Genomic DNA, 27,572 nt, shown 5'->3' on the forward strand with positions numbered 1-27,572 from the left:
GCCCCTCGCCCGTGCGCTCTGGCGCACGGCATTCGTTGGAATGGTAGCTGTTGACGCGTGCTTCGGGGGACACCCCGTCTCCACCCTCCTCGCGCTCCCTGGGGATGCCTCTGAGCGCACGGAGCACGCATCCAACGAGCTGTAAGCAGGGGCTCTGTAGCGCCAAATAATTAGATTCAGCCTGGAACAGAAGACGCATTTCTTTGGCTCCAGTGGCGCACAAAGAATGTGTCAAGAGCGCGGGGACGCCGTCGGAGAGTGTCGGCTGCGCATTGACTCACCCTGGTTTTATAGGTTCCTGCCGCAGCCCGGCTGGGGCAGCTGGGCCCGGCCGCCCAGCCGCGCGCCCTGGAACAGAGAGGGTTCTGTCCACGTGGGCTTGCGCCGCTCTTTCCCCTCAGACTATATGGCTAAGAAGACATTTGCTGATTTTTCTCTGCACAAGAAGTTGGTTGTTGTTTGTCCCCGTCGCCTCTCGTAAACACATATTTCCACTGACTTTTCATTAAAAAACAGAAAACTGGACGTGTATTGAGTTGAACGGCCGGGTCTCAGATTAGAAACGCATTTCTGCATAACACGTCCTTCCCAAGCTTAAACGGGAGACCCTTGCTCCAGCCACCCCTCACTTCATTCCAAGGCACCGCTTTCAATTTACCACTCGCATACCGGGCACGGTAAACTACTTCTGAAATAAAGGTGGAGACACATTTCACTCGTTGCGCATCTTTCTTTGATGGTTTGAAATTACATTTCCACATCCAGATATTTCAAGACTAAAATTGTTTGAAATTCGTTTTCGACACCCAGACAGCTGAGGTTGGCCTGTCCCTTGTGTGAGAAGTACGTCCACTCTTGCTCTCGTATTGTGCGCCTGGCTCTCGTATTCCAATTAAATGTAGGACAAACACAAATGCAAAATGCATGGACCCAATTCAGCACTGCTTATGCTGCCGGCGCCCAATAATGAACAAGTTGAGATCCCGGCTCTTGCGTTCAAACTGTGTGCGTGTAGGCAGCTTCATGTCAGTGGTATATCAGGCTATAGGAAACCAGCGTCCTGACATTAAAGAGAACGGCAGCGCTGTATTTTTAAAACGTGCCTCAACTCTATAAGTTTAAGGGACTCACTAGAAAAAGGCTTTGATAATCCTTAACCCACGGCCCCACCCCCCACACAAACACCAGAGACCTAACCATCATATGCAGGCATTGTTGTATGCTGGACGGCTGGCGCTTGCGTCACTGTACTCCGGCTTGAGAGTCGCGGGACTGCCAAGGTGGGCACACAGCACCATTATGGCATTATGGTGCCAGTTGGTTAGCTATAGTCCAAATAAACCTATAAACACCCACAGTACCGGGCAGTGCTAGCCATGAAACAAGTCCAGTTGACCTAAGGATTGTATCTTGCGAGGTTGTTTGAATAACCAGGTCAAAATCTAAGCTGGGCCAACTCTGCCTTTCATCCTTCAAGAAACCAAAATCACTACGATTGAACTTCCTGATCAAGCGCCTGTATTTCTACAGTGCTTGAAGCCAGCCATGTGAGAAGGCGGTATGCAAACAACAAGCCTTCCAGATGTAAAACAGGCATTGTTATATGGTTTCTATCCAGCTTCTGGAGCCAGCCACACACCTGGCCACCTGATGAGGTGCGCAATGAGTCTTTTACGGTAATAAGCTGCTCACGCATGCCACAAACTGGAAAGGTTGCATTGCCGGCACATAGCTGCCTGTGGTGGAATTTACTAATTGCTGCTCTTTCCACCCAGCAAAATGTCCTACGTGTTAATCGTGGAGGGACAGGAGGCTGCGTCAACCATGACAGGACACACATGCACAACTCCGGAGTATTGTCTCCAGGAGGTGCATAAACCCACCATGGTGCAACACTGCTATTATAACCCATGACCTCCAGGTGAGCCCCAGGTCTCAGTACAGCTGTCTAATTCACTGAACTATCTCACTCCCCAGGGGTGAAAGTTAGACGATTTTCAGCTGCTGAATAAAGGCCATGACCTTTGTACTTGTATTGCTGTGGTGACCTGCAGTTTATAAACACATCTCTGCAGCAGGCACCCGAAACAATGCACTAACTAACCGGGATGTAACACTGTGACCTCCATGTTACAGGCAGCGCTGTGTAGCAGAAGCCCAAACTCACTCACTGCTAACATTCGCATCAGTGGCCTTCAGTGTCATATGCTGCCATTACGAACCGACTAGGCTATCTCAGTTTTATTTCAATCTATTCGAACCTGTAGCCTTTATTCGACAAGTTATCTATGCAGCAGGTACCAAGGCTACTGAGCTATTTTAAAGGTGAGTGCCACTTGTAGTTCACACAAAGATGTCTTTAGCAGGTGCATGGACCCACTCATCCAGGCGATGTGGATCCGCAGAGGTCAGAGACGGTATTGTGTCAATGGTGCTGTCTTAAAACTGTTAGAACCTGTGACCTGCAGCTCAGACACAGATTGCGGCAGCAGAACCCATGGGTACGCGTTACTGGGGTTTGAAACTAACACCTACCTGTAAGTCGTACATGGGTGTCTTTATTAGATGCACAGGATACCCATGTAAATCAAACATACAGCCTCCTGGATGGCAGAGACATGTGGACCTGCATCCAGGGTCGGACTGGGACAATAGGCCCAGGCACCAAAATAAAAGTGGCCCCTGAAGCGAATGCATAGCTAAAAAAGTGGCCGAATGTGCAAACCAGGGCCGTTTTCAACTTGTAAAAACACTCTGGATATGTATTTTACAAGATGTGGGCGACTGCGCGCATGTGTGCTTCATGTTTGTGGTAGTACCAGAGAACAAATCGGCCATACAGATCATAAAACAGGCCCACAAATATAACAAAAAATCGGCCATTGCACTGAAATGTCAGACTAGCCCTGCCAGTTTTTCCTATAGGCCAGTCCCCCTGCCTGCATCCCACCCTTTGGCCTTAGTACTTTTTGAACATGTGACTTGCATCATACAGACTAGCAGTAATTGCATGACCAGCCGAGCTGCCTTCTAGTCAGTGCTTGAAATGGGAAAATAGAAGTGCAGGTACACCGTACCAGAGTAACTGCTATGTTTCTGAGAAGTGTCGGTATCCATCCCAAAATAAAAAATTGCTCCGTACCGGACAGTACAGCACCATTTAAAGCACTACTTCTGGTGATTTATGTTGACCTGTGACCTGCAGCTCACGCTCCAATGGGTTTCACAGGTGCAGACAATCAGTAAGCAACATAAAGTGTAATTCAATCCTCTGACCTCCAGGAGACGGATGTCAAGGTGCCATGCACTGGCTGCGTTGTATGTATCAGCGCCATCTGCACCCCTAGCCACCAAGTTACCTGAATATCTCTTCCGCTTGCGCAGAATCCTACGGCGCTGACACTACAGCGTGTAGTTGTGACAGACAGGTCATACACATCTCGTCACCTATGTCACTGAGTTATCTCACTGGGATTTGCCACAGTCTCTCGCATGCAACACACACGCTGCTGGGAGCAGGCACTGTGCCCCCTCAGCTCTCTCGCCCCACTCCCAGCCCAGGCACGGACAGTGGCACTCACCCCTCTCGCTGCTCTGGATGGCATGCACCACGTCGTCGGCGTCGACATGCTTGGTGTCGTCGAAGCTGTAGAAGGCCATGTGGAAGCCCTCCTCCTGGAGGGCCACGTGCACCCCCTCGATGGTGAAGTAGCAGTTGCGCTCCACCTTGTCGTCGCTGTACACCAGCATGGCGCGGTTCCACTTGTGGTAGCGGAACATGGCCAGGAACATCTCGCCCATCTTGGAGTAGGCGGGCGAGACGCGCGTCAGGTGCGAGTACTCGCCGCTCTTCAGGGTGAAGCCGGTGGCCAGGGCCCCGGCCGAGATCATGGGCACGTTCCAGTGCGCAGCCAGGCGCGCCACGGGCGCAGCCGCGTACTCGCAGACGGGCCCCAGGATGAGGTCGGGGCGCTGGCGCTCCAGAGCCGCGTCCACCAGGCTGAAGAGCGCCTTGTTGCCGCACTCCGAGTCCCCGTAGTCCACGCTGAAGCGCACGCCCGGCAGGCGCGTGGCGTTCTCGCGCAGGGTGCGCAGCGCAAACTCGATGGCCGGCCTGACCCGTGCCAGGGAGAACATGTACATGTTGTCCTTGGGCAGCAGCACCAGAATGTTCACCTTGTCATCGTCCATGGGGCTGCTGCTGCCTGACCGTGGCACCAGAGTCAGGGAGAGGCTGAGGAGAAAGAAAAGGGATGGCATGCTTGGGAATGACAGGGAGAGATGTGCCATGCTTCGAGGGAAGGTCTGCACTTGTTCTCCGCTCTTTCTTCGGATTCTGCCAATGAAAAAAGTTGCTTGAGATGTTAAAACTTCAAGCTGCAGAGAAAAGGCAGAGCGGGTGCATGCGCTTGGAAAGGTACTCCTTTTCTCTTATAGTCACAAAGCGTCTTGGAGTGCGCCGCTCAGCGCTGCCATTGGTGGAGCATCTCCTGTTTGATCTTGTGCAGTCTCCCTGGTTCTTCTTGCAATAGGCTCTGTTTAAATAGTGTGGCAGCCAAGCTCGTTACCACACATGGTGCTCAGAGGAAGAGGCTCGCTTTTTTCCCCCCTTCAGGAGTTACTCATTAACATTCCTGCGTCATTCCTCAGCCACCCGCCTCCTTCTTAAAGCTGCACACTCCCGGGGCTGCCCGGCGCAGCATTGTTTGCAGGGGGCGTGGGCAGAAGGGGCAGGAGGGAGTGAGGGAGGGCCCGGCTACTGACATGTCACCTCATTTGACTGAGGGCAGCGTTGCGCTCCGAGCGCAGGGGCTCCCGCGCAGCCCGTCTGTGCCTCTACCTGTTGAGGCTCAGGTTTGACAGCGAGGTACACGAAGCCTCTTTAAGCGCAAGAATGTCACGAAGGCAAAGCGCACACACCCCACCTCACGTGTCTGGGTTATCGGAAGTAGCCGTGCTGCCCATGCTGAAGTAGGTTGTATTGCATTGGAGTTGAGTTTATATAGCGCTTACAACCACTGGCGAGGCATTAAAGCGCTTACGTTATTGCACGTTTCCACTCTTCTCAGTCTATGACAGTTTTTGCTACAGGAAAGCCATGCCAGCCACTCCCAGTTCTGTGGCGTTTGAAAGCCCGCGCACTTGAGCGTTTTCACGGTGTAATTGTTGGAGAGAACAGGGGTGCTCGGAGCCACCTGCTTTTGAACGGCGCCGCCCTGTAATAGTAACTACATATCTGTTCAATAGTGCCAGAACCACATTTCTGTCGTCTCTAACTATTGCAAATGACACTTTACTTATATCAAATTCATCTTCTAATTTACCGATTTAAAGGCTGGAATGTGGGCTATCCTGCCAATATTTCAATTCGTGACCTTCACAACACCACACTTCAGCTCGCTGAGCCACCTTTCTTCCTTGCGCTAGGTTGATGGTACTCTCTCTCCCGGGTTCATTAATCATTGTCAGATATATTGCCCTGGCGGTACAACTACGCCGTTTGTCTGTCTTGTGAGGCGCTGAAGACAGTCACAGTGGGCCTGAGCACTTTGGGGCAGATTTACAAGGCCCTTGCACTACTTTTGCGTCACTTTTTCCCATGTTAAAAGTGACGCAAAAGTGGCGCAATCGACTTGTAAATCTGCCCCTCTGCTTGTAGAGAGAGGACTCACCTGCGTGGTTCTCTCGGCGCAGCACATCCTTGAAGAGGCGCTAAACATCCGCGCTTAGCAGTGTATATGTGAAGAAGAAAAAGAGAGGCATATTTACGAGCCCTTCGCGCAACTTTTGCGTCATTTTTACCATGGGAAAAGTGACGTACGGTTGGCGCAAGGGGCTTGTGAATAAGCCCCTGAGAATACACCGGGGCTTATTTACAAGCCCCTTAACGGCCGCCTGTACGTCACTATTCCCATATTAAAAGTGACGCACCGGCTGCGTCCCCACGTGCGGCACTCCATGGCACACGAGTGACCACCTCTACGTTTACAGCCGAAGGAGGCGGTGCATTATTTAATTTACTTTAACGGGTGTTGGACACTTCTACTCTGATAGAAACTTGGAAATCTCCTCCGCCAATTCCGCCAGTGTCTAGCCTGTTCCAGGGGTCCCCACTTCCGGTAGCGCTTGACAGTCACTTGCGTGTCCTCCTGTAAATAAAGACAGCGGAGCCGGCGCATGGCCTGCCTTGAAGCACCGTGGTTACCTTCAGTCGGTTCAAATACTGTTGTTAATTATGCTATTCACTCACTCATCCGCGCACCCACCCAGTCGTCTGGCATTTATTCAAACATTCACTCAAACGCATTTATTCGCGCAATCACTCTCCTGCATTGGTAATCACTCGTCCATTTACTTTTCACTCACTCACCTATACACTGGCTCACTCGTCACGCAGACCTCTTGGTACCGCATCCACCCCCATACAATCGCTCACTCACGGACTTGCTTTCTCCTTCACTCACTGACTTGCCCTTTTATGCACCCATCCCCCCATCTTTCCACTCACTCCCCCACTCGCACATGCACTCACGCACTCACGCAGCTACATCTCCTCACGTGATATTGCGGGCTGTGCGTGTTCTGAAACCTGGCTGCTAACTGGATTGAATACTGTGGGGTACAAACAGCGCTTAGAGACCTTCCGGTATTAAGCGCTCTACAAATCCAAATTAACAATAACAATAACAAGAGGCTTGATGCGAAGTGCAACTCCTCCGCCAGGTGGCGTGCGAGGGCTGGTTAGGGCTGGGGGCACACCTACCCTGACCTGACAATGTCCATCAGATATAAACAGATTTCCCCCGTGCACTCCCAATGCAACACACATGCTGCTCGCGGAGAATTCACTCCAGCACTGACAGCTGTATGATGTTTGGAGAGAAGAGGTTACAGTGGCGCCCCTTAGAGCCCCCTCTGGGGTCCATCCCTCAGATCTGCCCTTTTATCCGGTTAATGTCAAGAGCTAAGTGCACTCTGGAGTCACAGGGGACCCTTCCCCGCTCTTTTAAAAACAAAATAAATTAAGTGCAAATTCAAGGCCCTGTTATTCCAGAGGGGGGGGGGGTGACCTTTCCAGACAGAACTGGCACCGGTGGAATGAAAACCGCCTGTGCCCGGGACCGCTCCGGAGTGGTTTTTAATCAGTGACTTCACTCGCTGGGGTGGCCGGGGGTCCCCGCTGATTCTGGTATGTGTGAGTGCGCTCGCAGCATTCTGGGCTGCTGAGCAAAGCACCCGAGAGGGAACATTCTTTGGAAACGCTGGTCAGGCACCCTGCCGCCTCATAAAGCAGCAACGGGGCAGCGCATGGGTGGGACACCCGCAGAGGGCTGGCTGGACACCCTCGGGGCTGAGGGGCGACAGGCAGCTTCCCTTCTCAAGACTCCGGGGGCAGAAGAAAGTGAGGTGGGGTGGCCAGGGCGCTTGCCACGGCACAGCGGGAGGACAGGGCTGACTGACTGCAGGTCTTGTTTCACGATGAATTTCACTTCTGGATGCAAGGGGTGGGGGCGGGGCAGGGCCGTGTACCGTGTGGGCAGTCATTCCCAGAGCTTCGCTCCCTCTAGAGCTTCCGGCCACGTCCTGCCCCGGGTCATCGGCCGCACGCTGCCTGCTGTCAGCTAGATCCCATGTGGCCCAGGGGAGGCAGGTGGGAGCACGCCCCTACACCTAGCGTGTGCAGACCGGCTTCTGTGGAACATTTTATTCCCGCAGCACAATTGCAAGAAATCCTGCCTCGCAGCACGCTTGCATCCGACTGATGTTTGTGGCCGACTGCAAGAAGAATGAGAACCGCTCCAGCGATTTCCCGTTTTTTTCTCCATTATTAATATTTCATGGTTTGATAAAATTCCGAAATGTTGATACATGTTTGGGTGGGGGTGGGACGACTGATACTTTTTTCCAAAATGCAATGTTATTATTATGGAACCATTCGCCGTCTTCCTTCCACATCTTTAATTAAGTTCCAAGTTTTACACCGGCCTTACTAATTCTGCTTCCAAGTAACACGAATACTTGAGTAGCGCGTTGCGTGGCTGCCACCTAGTGGCTTCAAATAATATTTTGATTGTTACAGTGCTTATGTTATGAATAAGACCATAGGAAGCAAGCGCTCGCGCTAGTCATTTACGTTTAATAAAAAAACACGGAGCTTCAGTTAGTTGTAGACATAAATCTGTGACCTCTCAGTGGAAACGTCTGTTTTGAAAACCCAAAGCATAACCACAACCTCAGGAGACAGCTCTTACATGTGGATGGGGGGGCCTTGAGGAGAAACAGTTGAGCCAGTGGCATTGACATTATGCAGAGGGGAGAACCAATTTATATGGCAGGTTTGACTAAATTATGCGACAAAAAGCAATATGCCCTTATGCAGCACATTTTATGATATAAGAGATAAAGTACCCCCAGCAGTACATTATAAGGATATTGTAAGTCACTGAAGAGTTCCATAACCATATAGAGGAATGAGGTTTAAGGTGGAGTTCCTTTGTAAGGGAGAAGTGGGCGAGCCAGCACACTTACAGGGAGAGGCTAGCCAAGGGTCTGGCTCTAGAGCCCATGCACTAGCCGAGCCCTGAAAATATTTGCCAGTTAAATCATATAATATATATCACGAAAATTAGGTAAATTCAAATTTCAAAAAAGTGTATCTCTTTAAAATGTAGAATCTTTAACATTAATAGGGCGCTTTATAGCATTGCACTAAGAAGTGCTTTTGTACCACTGGTAGACTGAACTCACAGATTTGAAAGTACTTTCAAATGCAATAATGAAGAAAAAAGTTTTGGTGAAGTATTTGCTTAACATCACACAATTTAAGCAGGTAAGCCGTAATTTATCCCGGTTTTTTGTTTTCACTTTGTGCAAATCTGTCAGGAAATAGGTCTTTATTTGTTTTTCCTTATATTAAGGCTTTCTTTTTACCTCTTAGATCAATTTCTGCAGTTTTTAAACACAGCACATACTCCACCTGAAGGCTGAGCACTCTACATGACACCAGTTGCACTACACAAGGTCACATGCATTGTTTATAGGCACAGGGAAATTAAGTGATGTGCCCAGAATCACTGGATTTTGAGCCACGGCTGGGACTTGAACCTGCAACCTGCTTCCACCAGTTTCTCAGTCAGCAACTCTTGATAGTAATGGCACATCCCGTGTAGAAGGAAGGACAGGCAGGCAAAAGCCACATGAAAGTTCAGCTTGTTACAGGCTCTAGGGTCCAACAGGACTTCGAGCTGAGTCAGAGCCAGGTTTCAGGCTCTAGCCTGGATTGAGCTTTCAGCGGCTCACAATCAATATTATAATGTTAGGGAACTCCGAGGTGACTTACAATTTCCTTATCATGTGCACCAGATGGTACTTTATCCCATATAATACATGGTCACACCATCACCTTTCCCACAAACCACTTAAAAACTTGGTGCATAGTGCTGTCATATGAAAGATCAAGCATGTTTGCAAACATGAACAATAAAAATAAAACTTCTAGTGCAAAATTAAATACATCAAAACCCGTTAGATATTTGTTACAAACAGATATTAGAAACAGTTTAATACAAGTCAGTTTTTTTTAACAAAAAACAAAACTGCAGTAGCTTGTAATGTAGAAACATGCAGAAAGATTCTAGCTTTTCTCTATCTAAGGAGTGCAAAAAATAAACATATTCTCACTGCTTGTCATTGGAAGCTATCGAAATAGAGCAGAAGAAAAGAAATCAACATTCAGTGTGTTGTTTTAAAGAGCTGCTTCAATTACGCTCTGTGATTTGATGTTCCTTTCACCTCGGCTGCTGGCTCTGGCAGTAGGTATTGTGACTTCAGAACTCAACCATAATAACCTTATAAAAGTCGAGTTCTGACATCTTTTCTTTATAATCAGTGGCTTGGTTCGTCACAAGCTGCCGATTTTACCGAAATTAGTGACTGCTATTTATAGAGTATTGCTTCACTATTTTGTACTTTTTACACATTCTTACACTGTGCAAGGATTTCACCTCATTAGTACTAGTTTAATAACCAAATACAGCAAAAAGCAACTAAAAGATGAGCAGTCAACCTTAGTGGAGGACCTTCTACAGTGGGGAAACATTGCACCATGTGTTTAGTAACTTTCAATCAATCACAACACTTGTATAGCGCGCTACTCACCCGGAAGGGTCTTAAGGCGCTTGGGGGAAGGGGGCCCCTACTGCTCGAACAGCCAGGTCTTGAGTCTTCTCCTGAAGGCGAGGTGGTCCTGGGTCAGCCGAAGGTGGATGGGGAGGGAGTTCCATGTCTTGGCCGCCAGGTAGGAGAAGGATCTGCCTCCGGCGGTGGCTCTGCGGATACGTGGTACTGCGGTGAGGGCGAGGCTGGCGGACCGTAGCTGGCGGGTGGGCGTGTGAAAGGTCAAGCGGTCGTTGAGGTACTTGGGGCCCAAGTTGTGGAGAGATTTGTGTGCGTGGGTTAGTAGCCTGAACATGATCTTCTTGTTGACGGGGAGCCAGTGCAGGTTCCTCAGGTGGCCGGAGATGTGGCTGCGTCGAGGGATGTCCAGGATGAGTCGGGCGGAGGCATTCTGGATGCGCTGTAGTCTTTTCTGTAGCTTGGCTGTGGTTCCGGCGTAGAGGGTGTTTCCGTAGTCCAGCCGGCTGGTGACGAGGGCCTGCGTAACCGTCTTCCTGGTTTCGATCGGGATCCATCAGAAGATCTTGCGGAGCATGCGGAGGGTGTGAAAGCATGAAGAGGAGACAGCGTTGACTTGTCTGGTCATCGAGAGGGAGGAGTCCAGGATGAAGCCCAGGTTGCGTGCGTCGTCTGTCGGCTTGGGGGCGGTGCCCAGGGCTGGAGGCCACCAGGAGTCGTCCCAGGCGGAGGGTGATGGTCCAAGGATGAGGACTTCCGTCTTGTCTGAGTTCAGTTTGAAGCGGCTGTTCTTCATCCGCTCGGTGACGTCTTTCATCCCTTCGTGGAGGCTGGTTCTGGCGGTGTCGGGGTCTCTGGTGAGGGAGAGGATCAGCTGGGTGTTGTCGGCGTAAGAGATGATGTTGAGGTTGTGTTGGCGTGCGATGGCTGCGAGAGGTCTCATGTAGATGTTGAAGAGGGTGGGGCTGAGTGATGATCCTTGCGGGACGCCGCAGATGACTGCGGTGGCCTCGGAGCGAAACTGGGGGAGGCGGACTCTCTGTGTTCTTCCCACGAGGAACGAGATGATCCACTTCAATGCCTTCTCTTGGATGCCGGTGTTGCTGAGGCGTTGGACTAGGGTGCGGTGGCAGACAGTGTCGAACGCTGCGGAGAGGTCCAGGAGGATGTGGGCCGCTGTTTCCCCGTTGTCGAGAAGGGCTCGGATGTCGTCGGTGGCTGCGATCAGGGCGGTCTCGATGCTGTGGTTGGCTCTGAAACTGGACTGCAAGGGGTTGAGGGATCCAGTAGTCTCGAGGAAGGCGGCCAGCTGTCTGTTGGCAATCTTCTCGATGACTTTGGCAGGAAATGGGAGGAGCGAGATGGGGCGGAAGTTTTTGAGGTCGGTGGGGTCCGCTGTTGGTTTCTTCAGTAGGGCGCTGAGCTCGGCATGCTTCCAACTTTCTGGGAAGGTGGCGGTGTCAAAGGAGGTGTTGATGACGTCTCGGAGCTGGGGTGCGATGGTAGTGTCGGCCTTGTTGAAGACGTGGTGGGGGCAGGGGTCAGTCGGAGATCCGGAGTGGATGGTGTTCATTGTGCGGGCTGTGTCTTCGGTGGTCACTGCGGTCCAGGTGCGGAGGGTCGTGGTGGGGTGCGCTTGTTCGGCGGTTGGGTGCGGGGATGGTGTGCCGAAGCTGTTGTGGATGTCGGCAATCTTGCGGTGGAAGAACGAGGCGAGGGAGTCACAGAGATCTTGTGAAGGGGTGATGTCGTTGTTGCCGGTGCTGGGGTTGGAGACGATGCTGAGGAGTTCCTTGCTGTCGTGGACGTTGTTGTCCAGTCGATCCTTCAGAGACTTCTTCTTGGTGGTGCGGATGAGCTGGTGGTGCTTGCGGGTCGCGTGTTTGAGGGAAGCCATGTTGTCAGTGGTCCGGTCAAGGAGCCAGGCTTTCTTGAGGGTGCAGCAGGTCTTTTTGGAGTCCTTGAGTTCGTCGGTGAACCAGGGGGCCTTCTTGCTTCTGGGTTTGCTGGGAGGGTTCTTCAGTGGTGCGAGGTCGTTGGCGCAGGCTGTCAGCCACTGCGTGAAGTTGCGGGCTGCTTCGTTGGGGTCGGGTGTGCTGGCGGGTGGGTTCTGGCTGACGGAGGTGGTGAGCTGGTCGGCGGTGATCTTGCTCCAGCTTCTGTGAGGAACCTGTTGCAGGTGGTGGTGGGTTGTGGTTTTTCTGAAGCTGAAGTGGACGCAGCTGTGGTCGGTCCAGTGAAGTCCGGTGGAGTGGCTGAAGGCGATGTGCTTGCTGGATGAGAAGACGGGGTCAAGCATGTGGCCAGCGTAGTGGGTGGGGGTGTTGACCAGTTGCTTGAGTCTGAGGTTTGCGAGGTTGTCCAGCAGGGCAGCGGTGTTGCGGTCCTTGTTGTTCTCCAGGTGGAAGTTGAGGTCCCCTAGGAGGATGTAGTCGGAGGAGGGGAGGGCGTGTGGGCTGATGAAGTCCGTGATGTCTTCGCTGAATTGTGTGCATGGTCCCGGGGATCTGTAGATGAGGGTGCCTCTGAGGGTCGTCATTGGGTTGGTGTGGACCTGGAAGTGGAGGTGTTCGGCGGCGGCGAAGGTGTCGTTGGAGTCGGTCGTGATGCGGATGGTGTTCTTGTGGACGATGGCGATGCCTTCTCCGGTCTGGTTGACGCGGTCCCTCCTGATGATCTTGTATCCATCCTGGATGGCGATGGCGATGTCGGGGGCTGAGGAGGCGTTCATCCATGTTTCAGTGAGGAAGGCGACGTCTGGTGATGTTGTGTCGAGCAGGTTCGAGAGTTCGACGGCGTGTCTGTGGACGGAGCGGGTGTTGAGCAGGATGCATTTGAGGTCGCTGCTGGGTATGGCTTGGCGGGCGTGGTGCATGTTCGGAGGCAGGTGAACTTGCAGGTTGTGCAGGTGAAGGGTCCGTGGAAGTGTTTCGGGGCGGCCCGGCAGCAGGCGGGGTTCCGGCCCGTATTGAGTGCGTTGAGTGCGGCGGCGTCGTAGGTCTGTCGGGTCGTCTTGCGTCGGTGGGGGCCAGGGGTCCTGGCGCTGGGCGCGGTCCAGGCGCGGACGGGCGCAGACGGGCTTACCTTTGGTGCGCCTTCGGCGCACAATCGGCGTGCCCGCTGCGCGTGACCGCTGCACGTCCGCACGGTCGCTATTTATGGCGAAGTGTAAGTGAGGGAGGAGCAGCTGGGAGGCGGGAGCGGGGAGGGCAAAGAAGAAAAAAAGGGGGCGTGGCCACGAGCACGGCAGCGGGAAGCGGGGCAGGCAGAGAAATACTAAACAGCACTGGGGATACAAAGAAGCAGCGTCAAACACAGGACTTGATAAAAAAGATTAAGGCAGCACAGATGGGAGAAAAACTGGTGTTAGAGGCACAAATGGGGAGAAATACAGACAAACAGAGTAATTCCGAACAAAACAGAGATAGCATACGCAGATACGGCGAGGGCCGGGATCAGCGAGGCAGGCTCTGCGAGCAGCAGTGGCGAGGAGCACACGCAGCAGCTGGTGGCCGTGCGGCGCGGGGGTGTCCTGGGACAGGAACATTTGATCCATTTGAGCTAGAAACATTATCTTTGTTGAAATCTGCGGACTATGCAGCAGTGAAGGATTATGTGGCAAATGCGGCAAATCCATAGTTATGCAGAAAACGCAGCAGCTGCAGAAGCACATACTTACCGTGGCCCTGAGTAGATCTAAGAGTATGGAGAATTGATGAATAGTTTACATATTAGTAAATCCGACTCCTTCTTCACCACAGGCCTTATAATATGAGGTGAAAGCAGGTGGTGCAACGGCTTCACAGCTTGTCAATTGACTGCTCATGACCTTCATTGAAGTATTTGCAAGAAGCCACCACTCTGGAAGGTAAGCACATTTTCAATGACCATCAAATCAATGGCCAAGAAGACTATCACCTTAAAGCCATAATTGGGATCCACAAAGCAGTCCACCAAATTGGGTAACAGTACCAGCAAAAAGCACAAACAAATAAATAAGTGTACGAAAAAGCCCTGAAACAGCTGAGATAAAGTTCACCAGTAGGTTTATAGTAATCAAAACTCCGGGAGTCATTATGCCTGACCTGTTCAAATGGAACACGAGTAGAAACCACAGAAATACAGGCACTTCCACACATGCCACATACAGCCAACAAACCAGTCATTAAAGTAATACACAGGGCTTTAAGTGGGCTGGGCCTCACCGATGCTGAGCACCAGCATTTTTCTAAAGGGGCCCTTGAAACGGGTCTTTATCAGGCTCTGTTTTGTGCCCTGGCGGTCCATTTTTTTCCCGGACTGCAGTGACAGCAGGCACATTGATGTGCGCATGCTCACACTGCTCACTTATCACTAGTGGAGTAGTTTCGGCATGATGTCATGCCAGGTGAGCATTGTAGAGGAAGAGAAATCCTTTAAAGAGAGTCCTTTTCTCTCCGGATTTTCCTTCTCTTTTGGAAACTCAGGAGCAGCAATTTTGTCTTGGTGTCACCAGAGCTTTAAGTGGAAGCTTTTTCAATAATATACAAGCCATAGTTCCTGTTTACTTGTCGTATGCAACAAATGTAGGAAGCTGGCTCTGTATATACTATACCAAAGTGAGGTATAGTGTGCACAGAGTACAGTGGCACCCCAAAGGTAGGCAGAGGTATAGTTAGATACTACCTTACTCTCTATTTGTGGTAGTGTAGTCAAGCAATAAGGCTGTATCAGAGGACAGTGTTAAGCATTTGTTGTACACACTCAGTCAGCAAACAAATTCACACACTCAAAGACTGAATTTCAGACCAATTGTTTTTGTATAAAAATATTATTTTAGTTATTTTATATATTAGAACCAAGCAAGCCTGGCACAGGTAAGTGATAAATAATTTGCAGAACATATACCATTGTAATACAGTTTGGATTGTAATTGTATATACACTTTGTTTTGACTTACAGTATTGTTATTGAGAAATGCAATGCCCTATACTTTGAATGGGCTTTTTAGTGAAATTACAGGTAAGTTACTTTTGAGAATACTTTTCTTACATACTGTAGTATACCTAGATGCTACACTGGGACATTTCCTGTAAACAGGTAAGTAAAATCGTTTTTGTTAGTTAATACAATTTTAAAGAATTTCTTTAAGTTTTCCAACCCACACTGAAAACTTGTCATAGAAAAACAGTTGATGTTAACCTAGGGAGTAAAATAGTGTTAACGGTTCAAAAGAAAGTACTTTGTTGTGGGAGTTTATATTCTGAGGTTAGACTCAGGGGTCCCCCAAGGTCAAGGATGCACTCTTGTTACACCCTCAGCGGCACTCGAGCGGCCGGGTGCAGAATGCTGAGGCCCAATGTATCCAGTGGAGGATAAGGAGCCTCCAGTTGGAGGCTGCTGATGAGCAGGCCACTGGGTTGTGGGAGCAAAGCTCTTGGACATAAGCTCAGGGTAAATGGGGGTTCAGTGGCACTGGGGAGGCCGGGTGCAGAGTGCTGTTTTGGCGTCGGAAGTCCTGTAGCTTTCAATGGGGAGTCTCCGGTTTGCAAAAGTCCTGCAGGCACTGGGACGAAGGTCTTTTGGGTGCAACCACCACTTCAAGAGGTAAGTTGAGAAATTGGGGGTTGGTTAGGCACTGCCCATTGGACCACCCAAGGCCGTGGGGCATCGGGTGCAGGGGTGCTTTTTAGGGTCAGATCTTCTTATCAGCTCCTGGTCGCGGTTGAGGGGACCTTTCGGTTTGAGGCTGTAGGCATCGTCTGGAGGCTTGAGGCAGGTCAGGGGTCGTTGGATCTCGGGTCAAGATTGCCGGGGGGGACCTCCTCATGGTGTTTGCCTACTCAAGCTCGAGCCGTGGACGGCGGCTGCAGAGTGGTGCAGGTTCGCGGTTTCCAGCTGGGGCCAGAGGTTGTTCATGAACAAATCCGGTGTTCACAGTTCTTTGTAGTTGAAGGCAGGCAGGTCCTCTGAGCTTTCGAAGTTGCTGGCTGCAGGATACACCGGGATTTCACAGGAGTAGGTTTGAGGTGGAGACAGGCTGGTTGGGCTGGGAGCAAGTTAGTGGGTGTCTTCCTCTTGTTAGCTACGGCACGGCTGTTCTTCTTCTTCCTTCCTTGTTGCAGGTTCTTGTCTGAGGAAGCAAGGTTCTGGGGTGCCCCTAAATACTAGATTTAGGGGCATTACAGGTAGGTAAAAGGTTGGGATCAATGAGTCTCTTCCCTGGGGTGGGTACACCCCCTATTATGCCATCCTCCAGTGGGAGGGGGGCATACGCCTTTCCCTGGTTGGCTGAGTCCCCCATCTGCAAGATGGCAGGGAATGAGAGTTGTGCTTCACTTCGCCTCCCCTACCTGAGGGGTGGAGTTGGCAGAGGTGGGCACACCTCTCTTCTTCACTTGTTTTTCCCGCCGGTTCTCCCGTGCAAAGTGGGGGTCAGGACCAGCGGGGACCAGTTGCTGAAAGCGGCAAGTGGCCTGGGGAAGCTCACAAATGCGGCAAGCCTTTGAAGCTTCCCCTTCGTGGACTCTGCACATCTTGGGGGAGGAGGCTTGGCACCTCTTCCTAGGATGTACATTGTTTCAGGCCCCCGAGAGAAGCAGGCTCTCGACCCAGGGGTCCATAAACATGTCTGGTGGTGGCAGCTGAAAGAAGCCATTCATTAAATCCCACATTGGTAACAGTGTGGGTTTAATGTGCTGATAAGTTTGATACCAAACCTCTCAGTTTTCAGTGTAGCCATTATGGTGCTGTGGAGTTCGTAATGACAAACTCCCAGCACCATATACTCTTAATGGCAGCACTGCATTTACAATGTTAAAGAATGGACTTAGATACTGTAGGGGTACAGGGCTCATGCACCTGTACCCTCACCACTGATATAAAGCACCCAGTTAGAGGGGTGACTGATCTATACCAGGGCAGTGGGTTGTAGGAATGGCATACATAGATGTGTGCCATGTCGACTCATCACTTTGTTCTGCACCAAAACATGCAGCCAAATGCAGTGTCTGAGTGTGAAGGTACAGGACCTCTAATGGTGGCGCAATAAGTGCTGCAGCCCTTAGAGGCCTTCTCTGGTCAAAGTGCCCTGGGTTCTCATGTTACCATTTACCAGGGGCTGACCTGTGGCCAGAGATACCAATTGGGTTTAGGTTTCAATGCAGTTTTAGGGAAAGAACATAGGCACGGGGGACCTGGTTATCAGGAGCCCAGGGAACTCTCAGTCAAAGCACATCAGCAATTCAGCAAAAAGTGGGGGCAACAATGCAGAAAGAGGGCACTTTCTCACTTCCCCCCCCCCCAACAAAACAGGATGCGACTAACCTTTCCCTAGAGAGACTTCATTTTCTAAGTGGAAGGACCTGGAAAGTCCATCTACATTGGCTTGGGCAGTCCCAGGTCTGTGTTCCACTTTAAAGTCCATTCCCTGTAGGGAGATGGACCACCTCAACAGTTTAGGATTTTCACCTTTCATCTGCATTAGCCACCTGAGAGGTCTGTGATCAGTTTGAACTATGAAGTGAGTACCAAACAAGTATGGTCTCAGCTTCTTCAGGGACCAAACCACAGCAAAGGCCTCCCTCTCAATGGCACTCCAAAGCTGCTCCTTGGGAAGAAGCCTTCTGCTTACAAAAAGGCAAAAGCCTGGTCTTGGCCTTCATCATTGGTCTAGGATAGGACCACTCCTATCTCTAATTCAGAGGCATCAGTATGCAGAATGAACTGATTATCATGGTCTGGAGCTTTGAGAATTGGTGCTGCGCACATAGCCTCTTTCAGGGTGTCAAACGCCTTTTGACAACTAACTGTCCAGTTTACCTTTTTGGGCATCTTCTTGGAGGTGAGTTCTGTGAGGGGAGCCACAATAGACCCATATCCCTTCACAAACCTCCTGTAGTACCCAGTCAAGCCAAGGAATGCCCTGACTTGGGTCTGGGTTGTTGGAGCAGCCCAGTCCAGGATGGCCTGGATCTTGGGCTGTAAGGGCTGAACCTGGCCTCCACCAACAAGGTGGCCCAGGTACACCACAGTTCCCTGCCCTATCTGGCATTTGGATGCCTTGATAGTTAGTCCTGCAATTTGCAAGGCTTTTAAAACCTTCCCAAGGTAGATCAGGCGATCCTGCCATGTGGAGATAAAGACAGCAATATCATCTAGATAAGCTGCACTGAAGGACTCCAATCCAGCAAGGACTTGATTCACCAACCTCTGGAAGGTGGCAGGGGTATTCTTTAAACCAAAGGGCATAATAGTAAACTGATAATGCCCATCAGATGTGGAGAATGCTGTCTTATCCTTTGCTCCTGGGGCAATGCCAATTTGCCAGTGCCCTTCAGTTAAGTCAAAGGTACTTAGAAATGTGACTGCACCCAATTTATCTATCAGTTCATCTGTTCTTGGGATAGGGTGAGCATCTGTCTTGGTGACAGAGTTAAGCCCTCAATAGTCGACACAGAACCTCATTTCTCTGTTTCCACCCTGTGGATGAGGTTTGGGGACTAGAACCACTGGGCTGGCCATGGGCCTTTCAGAGCGTTCAATAACCCCTAACTCCAGCATCTTGCTGATTTCAGCTCTGATGCTTTCCTTGACTTGACCAGACTGGCGATAGATTTTGTTTTTGACAGGTGAACTGTCACCAGTGTCCATATCATGGGTACACCAGTTTGTTGGACCACGGGTCAAGGAATAGAGCTTTGCATACTGCTGCAAGACTTGCCTGCAATCAGTCTGCTGTTGGGCTGAGAGGGTGTCTTCAAAGATAACTCAATCCACTGACCGATCTTTTGGGCTGTATGAGAGGAAATCAGAGAGAGGATCCTCATCAGTCACCATGAGCATGGTGATTTCACCCCTATCATGGAAAAACTTGAGGCGATTCACATGGATCACCCTTTTGGGTGTCCTGCTTGTGCCCAGGTCAATCAAGTAGGTGATCTCACTTTTCTTTTCTGGGATAGGGTAAGGGCCACTCCATCTGTCCTGGATAGCCCTTGGTGCCACTGGCTCCAAAACCCACACCTTCTGCCCGGGTTGAAATTCTACCAGTGCAGATTTTTGGTCATACCAGTGCTTCTAAAGCTACTGGCTGGCCTCAAGCTGTTTGGATGCTTTTTCCATGTACTCAGCCATTCTGGAATTTAGGCCAAGCACATAGTGAACAATATTTTGTTTGGGTTCTAGGAGAGGCTTCTCACAACCCTCTTTTACAAGACAGAGTGGTCCTCTCATAGGACGGCCAAACAGAAGTTTAAAGGGTGTAGTGTAGTTCCTATTTTCCCTATAGGCCCGTGCATTGGAATAACATAAACAGCAGTGTAGATGTAGAAGTGCGGTCTTCTAGGTCTCTACTGACTATGTTAGACTTAATTGGGGTTGTACCAACTAGCTCAGAGGTCACTGGAAACTTTCTTGACTGAATAGGAAGTGATCAGCTTCCCTGGCTCAGACAAGAAGGGATTCAGTTTTCCAACAACCGCATAAACATGACAACTTTGCTCCTCAGAATAAGAGTCAATCTCTAGAGTCGTGTGAAACAATAGACAGATATTTCACTCAGTCAGTTGTGCAAGAATTACTTTCACCAGGATGCAGAGAATAGAGAGACGGGCGTTTTCAATAAAAGGTATTATTTATTGAACAGTCTTTCTTCTCATGCAAGAGAAATGAATTGCCACAATTGCAAGACTTGTTATCATAAAAAGTGCGTACAGTAAAAGGAGTATTGCGAAATAATACTGTAAAAGCATTGATATGGTTTCTTAGCCATACGATAGTTAAAATGAATAAAATATATACATTCATATATACATTTGGCTAACGTCCTCAACTGGTGCTTCTAACTACGCCTACCCCGGTGTACCTGACCTAAGCCTAATACTTGGGAGGGAGTAAGTAAGTAGCAATTTAAGTTAAGTTGGTTTTGCCAAGGGTTTGCTTCAAGAATTCTCTCTAAGGGTTTAGTCAACACTGTACCTCTGGAATAGAATGTTGGAGGTCTGGTATCTCCCCTCAGGAGTCGATATTCCAGTCACCCGCAAGGGTAGGCTGGTAACGCCGGAGCTGGATTTTCTCGGCAGAAGAAAAGACAGCGTCTTTCTCAGCGCGTCAAGGAGGAGGAGGGGCACGTCCGTGGGCTTCTCGCATCTGCTGGGCTCTGCAAGGGACAGCTGTTCTGCTCCTGTATTCACCACCACCATCGCATTTGCTTAAGGCAACGTTAGTATTATTTATACCTGAAAGGTGCCTTGTTTGACGTAAGTTTTTGGACATAAGACATCAATAAAGATGTCACTAAGAACTGGTCGTTCTTACAGTGCTCATTAGAGTTCTATTACTAATAAAAACAAAGCAAGCGGGGCTTTCCCAGGTTTATGGATGTTTTATCTGTTGAAAGAACTCGGTGTGTAATCTAGGAATCTAAGATAGTGGCTTCTGCTGTGTCAGGTACTGTAATGAGCTGCAGAGACGAGTTTCTGAAATATGGCTCTGATCGTTTATGCCATTATAGGGGTATGAATTGATTATAGCCGTATAGGGGCATAAGGTCACAATATTGATCGGGGTCCTAGATAAAACACGGCACCCACTCCACAAATTTATGTCCATCGAATTACTAAAAACTAAAGCAATAAGATGCATGTGTAATACTTCCCACCCCAAAATACATATTGCATTTAAAATGGTGTATATGAAATACATGAGAGTATAGGTACTGTACGTTATTAAGCATAGACATCATTAAAAAATTATAGCATATGTAATCAGTTGAACGATTTTGCGAAAAATTACACATGAAATGTCTCTTAATACAGAAAAGAAGGGCAAGACTATTTCATCACATATAAATACAATTGCTGTAAAATGTGCTAGAGGCCGAGGTAAAGTTATTTTGTCTCTAGATCTACTAAAAATAGAAGTTCCGTTCTTTATGAATAGTTCTACTTTAAGCAAAAGAATTTGTGCCAGAAAAAAAGTAAATATTTTGAAAAATGTTCAATTAAAAAGAAAACTTTTCATGGTGAACGGGGGAATAGAGTTCCAACGCTTTTCAGTAGTTTTTGTTGATCAAAACTTGAAGGCTGAATTCAGAGTTCATGGGAACGCTGTGCGTCGGAATGCTTTCCAAAAATCTTTGTTTCTGTTCACGGGAGAACATCATATCAGACACGCTTTCAAAGAATAAGTCTACATATTCAGGTGACAGTTCGACCAAGTTCGATAATGCTGTAATTTGACAGGTGTGAGAATGATTGCTATCATCGATGTCTGGATCAGCAATGCTCACAGAAGGCCGTACCTGGGTGATGTTGCTTTTATGTATCGCTTCACTGCCGCCACCTAGTCGTAGCGCAGGAGTCTCAACGAATGCCGTCATCAGGCTTGGTAGCTGCTGGGGACAACACGATGCATGAGCCGTTACAGGACTTAGCAAAGTATCGATATCCATTGGTACTGCTGATGGTAGTGCAAGACAGGTGTCTAACACGCATTCTTCTCTGCATAGCATACATCGAAGCACAGGTAAGATGCAGGTCTGCCATATAGGTCTGAATGAAAGAAACCAGGTCATGTTCAGATCTCTCAGCCTGGACAGTCCAAGGACTCTAGTTATGCGGTCCCGGTAGCGTACTGCTAGGATTGTTTCTTCCATCCTTGCCGGAGTCATGTCTGTGTTTTGGCTTGCCATATCGGAGCAGGAGGGTCAAAAATAAAATGCCTGCTACAAGTCCCAAAATCAGGGGTATGCCGCCAAAGACTGAATGGACAAAATTAGGAATAATTCCCAGGATTGCTTTGAATGGTGTTAACAGTCCCGAAAAAATCGTCTTAAATACGTTTGAGATACCTACGGCATCCGACATATTTAGAATTTGGTTAAGCATTTCTGTGAAATGCACGGGGCAATTTGTTGATAAAAGGTCATGTATCTCTGATGTTGTCCTTGCAACTTGGAGATCATACGTCTCTTTTGATGACGTGATGGGCACTGTTGTCTGTAAAAGCACAGACTTCATTCTGCCTAAAGTATCAATTCGTATAGAAGAGACATTCAAAGGAGGCCAAATCGGCGTCTCGGAATCTCCAGGGCCGTTTGGAAACAATGCTTGCATACAGCAAGTGACCATGGAAGTTACGCTTACGAGATATGCTTTCCCTGGCATCAAGCCACAACAGCTGTGATCTCTTATTAGAATGTAACTCCCGTTAGAAAGCTACCTAAAGAAGGGCTCTATCTGCGTTGCAGGTGTGACGTGTTGGTGGCATGAAAGGTTGTTTGAAGTTCCTTCACAGGCCCGTGTAAATTAATACCCTGGCACAAAAGTATACCGCTTAGTGAATGTTTGCAATTTTCACCACTAAGAAATACATTTTTGTTGTTGTCACTGTAGCATGTGTGTGTATATGGTAATTTCCATAATGACTTAACGTACCCTTTACCCAATCGTTCATACTGGCCAGTCGGTATATACTCAAGGCAATTTTTAAATCGGAAAGTTGTTATTGGAATTGTGATAATCCCGTGTAATATCCATTCAACGACAGGTCTTTCTGACATTGTCAATGGTAATCTCTCAAGTTTTTCGATGCTCAGGATTGTATAGTCTGCTCCTTTCTGTGCCAAGCTGAATTTGTTTATCAGTAAGGTTAAAGATGGAAAACAATGACGTTGTGTTGATTAAACACCATGGCCCATAGCCTGAACAAAGATTTTGCAGCATCCAGCCTAGCTGTACAATAGAACGTAATTGCGACTGGCCATGTTGTAACATTAGCAAGTCTTTATCTATTATATCGATGGCAGATGATACAATACAGTCCAGTGAATATATTCTGGAGGACAGAGTCATTAACCCATTGTCCACAACAGAAAGTGATTTTTCCAAATTAATACGATCAATTTCTCGTATTTTTTCAGCTGTTTCAATTTGCATTACTTTCCATGCCTCGTTGTATGCCGCATATACACTTGCCGCTATGAAACGTTTTTGACGCTGTTTGCGTAGTCCCATAATTAAATCGCGCAAGTCAGCACCATTTTTAAGTAAAGATAAGTGTTGCTTAATTTCTGCCAGTGTGGATGATTCTAGCCATTCAAGGCACAGTTTCCCTACACTGTATGTTGTTACTATCCCTGGATGTTGTCTCTGGGAGTATCTAGGGTCTGGTCTGGTCATTTTCAACCCCTGTGTTTTGTTCAGGAATCTATCTTGACAGTTATTCGTGTCAGTAGGCCAGATTAACCACTTTTTCCAATCAGGATGTGTTCTGTTTAGATGTAAAATTTTTGATACGTCTATTTCAATATCTGTGGTTGCATGATCAGGTATTGGCTTTGGAATAGACGGATTGTTAAGGTCTTTAATCTTAGCTAGACCAAGACAGGTTGTTTGGTATATTGTGTCATTTAAGAACATTATTTGTTCTGGGATCATGCAGGCTCGAAATAATGCTTCTAGGCCTTGTACCTGCCAATCTTTTGTACCCCAGATAGTTTTTGTTTCAATGTTATTTTTCCAGAAATCAAAACCAAATGTCATCCTTTTTTCATAAAATGCTTCTGAATATATCAATTTAGTATTTGTCAGCATTGTTTTCAACCCTGTTTTATCCAACAGTTTATAATAAAACGTTTCTGCATCACTTGTGTTGAACCCTGAGAAGTATTGGAATTTCTCATAGAATGTTTTAGAACTACTTTTAGGTGGAGTAGCACAATGTTCCCATTGGTTATGTTTAAAAACATTTCTAGGTTGTGCAGATTTATGTAAGTAGTGGTCTCCGTAATGTGAGAAACAGTACATCTGTTCATAATTAGATGAACCTTGTAAATAATCATGTTCTTGAAATCTTGCTGACAACACTAAATCCAACATCCTATTATTTATACTTTCAAAATCCCAATCATCAGAGAATGTACTTGGTTTTACAAAGTCACTTAATGAAACCTTGAACTGGTGAGGATATTTCAAGATCTCGACCGGGCCATATACACCTCATAGTCAGTCTTGTCCCACACTACCCCGCCGGGTATTGGAATGGCTGTGACATTTACTGATGATAGTCCTCTTTTCTTGACGTGAGATGTTTTGTGAGGCTTTAGAACTAAGTTGATGTTCTGACTTGCTGTGTCCATTGAACTGTATTCCCCTCAATGAATTTTCCCAAATAAAGTGTCATGATGAGCCAAAGTAGGAGGAAAAATACACCTAGCCCAAACTAAAACTCTAACCATGGAGAAATAAGGTAAGTTTCCTTGAGTTGATGAAAGAGTTCTGTTGTTTTTTCTTTAAAAGTCTTTGTTTCTGGCGTCACTTCAGGGTCATTTTGATCTTCATAAAAGTTATCGAAGTTGATGAAGTAGCCAGAGGCAGTTCTGTCAATTGTTGGAATTGTTTTCTCCATTTGCTTTTCATTAGCACATTCTGATGCCACATCATTGTAGACTGGTGTTTCATGACAAACTGTTTCAATAGGCACAGTTCCATGGCATTATTGCATAGTCCCTCTCTGTGCACTGCAGGTTTATCAAATGTGATTAGTCTTTCAGTTTGAACCTCTTGGATTGTTGCAAATTTGGGTATTCTGTTATTTCTTGGGAGTCCACTTGGCCTACTGTTGATTATAGGCCACATGATTGTGGTTTTACCAGGTCGATTGATACAACTCGGTTCTCCTTTTTACCAGCAAGGGGCGGTAGTACTACTGATCTTGTTCCGTTGATTGCTAAGACAGGTACTGCTTTTCTGTAAGAAGGCCCAAATTCCTTCTTCACCGCTATCTTCTCTCTGACCAGATCCCCAATCTTTGGAATCCAGACAGGTCTTGCTGGGGCTGGTGGTGTGTCTTCAGTGGTAGTTGGCTGTTGCTTCATTTTTAAGTTGCTTAAGGATTTTCTTGTTTCATTCAAGTCCTGTAAAACAGCCAAACGATCTTTGATGTCAAAGTCTTTATTCTTCTCTTTTACCACTGAAGCCTGACTATCAAGATCCTAAATATGCATTCTAGTTCCGAACAATAGTTCGTACGGCTGAAACCTTTTAGAGAATTTCCTGGCAAATTATTTAGACTACGTTGGACACTTATTAAATGTTTGACCCACCCATCACCCAAACCTAATACCTTCGCTGTTATAGATTGCTTTATGTCCCGGTTTTTTCTTTCCACTACACTGTTCCCCTCAGGGTGAAATGGACAAGAGAATCGCAACCCAACGCCCATACCGGCCATGGCCTCCTTATAAGCTCGAGAGCTGAAAGCAGGACCCTGGTCAGAATGAAACATGGCAATTGCGTATGCGCCAATAAAGACTCGCAGATCATTTATAACAGTTTTGGCGTCAGCCGAGCGCTGGGGCCACATTTTTTAAGTGAATGCAGTCTTACTCAATTAATAGGTCGCTGGATTGCATATAGACAGCATTACGCTAACTACATACGGTAACTGGGCTACAGACTGGACCGGTTCATTACTGCGATCTCTGCTGCAGTCCTGACAGTTTTCTGCAAATATTTGATGTTGCACCCTCATCCCCGGCCACCAGTACTCTGATTGTAATTCAGTCAGAGATTCTTTGATCTTTTTGTGCCTTAGACCTTCACCCATGTGTGCATCTGCTATTAAAAAGATTCTCCGATTCGTGTTTGGAATTACCCTATCCCCCACTCCAGGGATTCGAGCAAAAGGAACGGAGTTTGCATCAATTACGTATGCATAATTGAGTGGATAGTTCACGGGTAGTGCTGCACAGTCGCTTTTTAAGGACGTTTTTACTGCCAGCATGGTTTCCCCGTCTATATATTTTTCTGAACGCTTTTTTGTGGCTACGGAAGCCGGTTTAGTTGCTTCCGCTGTGGCTGTAACAGCCAATGAATTCCCTGCAACGTGAACGCCATCACGTTGATGACTCAGAGTGTGTATCACGTGAGTCTTTTGTAGTTCTTTCTGTAAAAGAACTACTTGCTTCCAAAGCATTTTATGCTTGATTGTGGCACCTGTGTCATCTTTGTAATCATTTTGAACCCAGTTCTGCAACTCATTATTGTAAGAGTTGACGCAAAAATGCGAATCGCACACGATTAGTGTCGGGAATTCACGTTCTGCATTTTCAAGCGCCATCTTTAAAGATCTAATTTCAGCTCGCTGAGCCGAACATTTTCTCACTGATTCAGTTTTTGTTATTTTCTGTCTGAATTTACCGCAGAGCCAGCGACCTTTAACAATCGCGCAGGCTGCATCGTAGGATTTGTTTTCTACATTGTAATGCTGTACAAATCTGTGTAGATTATACAGGAGTATTGTTGTAGAGGAAGGATTTCGATTGGCAGAGGATATTCTTTTTCATAAGTTAAATCATTCAGTTTTTTCATGTGCGGGGCGAAATAGTATTTCACGTCTTCTTCAGCAAGGGAATTTTCCCACTGTATCCATTACGGATCAAGTGACACCGTAGGCAGGTTTACTGGGCTGAATAGTGCCTCGAAGGCGGATTCCGCTGTGAGAACAGTGATCCTTTTGCCGTGTGCTAGTTCTCGTTCATTCGCTATTGCAGTTTGCACTGCTTTCACAGTATTTTGTGTGAGACTGAATGTTTTTTCTGCTTGTGTGTACAAGTGAGATTTGTAAGCTATTTGTACCATTTCTCCCTCATTAGAGGTCAGGTACGTGAATCCGGATCTTCCTGGGATGACTCGGATTACAAGGCTGATTGTATTGTCACGTGTATCTAATTTCGTTTTTGCTAACATGTCTGTTTGCAGTGATCTCAAAATTTCTGTGTGTTTTTGAGTCCAGTTGATTGGTTTAAAATCAGGTTTAATTAATTCGTAGAGAGGTTTAACCCTCTCCGCATAGTTTAAAATGTAAGTTCTTCCGAAATTCAGGAAGCCTAGAATCGATTGTACGTTTTTCAGCGTTTTTGGTGCTTGGAGTACAGCGCACTTCTCTAAGAAGTTGTCCGCTAGGCTTTTTCCTTCACTTGATAATTCGTATCATAAAAATAATACTGTCAGATGGGCAATTCTTGACTTTTTAAAGTTGAATTTGTAACCCTCTGCAGCGAACCCAAGTATTATGGTGTTCACACTTTTCAAGTGAGTCTCCAAGTCGTCGTCTGTTAGATAGATGTCATCAACATAAGATAATGCCTCATCATCATATATTTGTAGTAACTCTGTTACTCTGGCGGAGAATAGTCCTGGGCTGTTCCTGAATCCCTGTGGGAGCCTACAGAAATTTTTCTGTGACCCCATTACTGAGAAAGCGGTCAAGTACCTGCTTTCTGGTGCAATGTTTTGACAAAAGAACCCATTAGATATGTCTAATGTTGTTTTATATTTTTTGCGAACTATGTTATTCATTAGTGCAGCACTATTCGAATTTTGTACTGCAAATGTTTTGCAACATGAGTTAAGGTGTCTGTAGTCCAAGACTAGACGATATGAATCGTCCGGTTT

The 27,572-nt window shown here is 47.7% G+C and overlaps 1 protein-coding gene across 2 annotated transcripts in view; it reads right to left on the reverse strand.

Annotated features, from left to right (window-relative positions):
* The window catches only part of NPR3 (natriuretic peptide receptor 3), a 222,597-nt gene extending 218,019 nt beyond the window's left edge, over positions 1 to 4,578 (reverse strand). Inside the window, exon 1 of one of the 2 annotated variants that reach the window (XM_086960503.1) lies at positions 3,582 to 4,578. In XM_086960503.1, the coding sequence (XP_086816629.1) occupies positions 3,582 to 4,290 (709 nt within the window). In that variant the 5' untranslated portion in view covers positions 4,291 to 4,578. The remainder of the gene's footprint in view (positions 1 to 3,581) is intronic. The other variant, XM_086960504.1, reaches the window with a different exon arrangement.
* Positions 4,579 to 27,572: the final 22,994 nt, after the last annotated feature.

Source organism: Lissotriton vulgaris, chromosome 3_1, assembly GCF_964263255.1.
Source record: "Lissotriton vulgaris chromosome 3_1, aLisVul1.2, whole genome shotgun sequence".
Lineage (NCBI taxonomy): Eukaryota > Metazoa > Chordata > Amphibia > Caudata > Salamandridae > Lissotriton > Lissotriton vulgaris.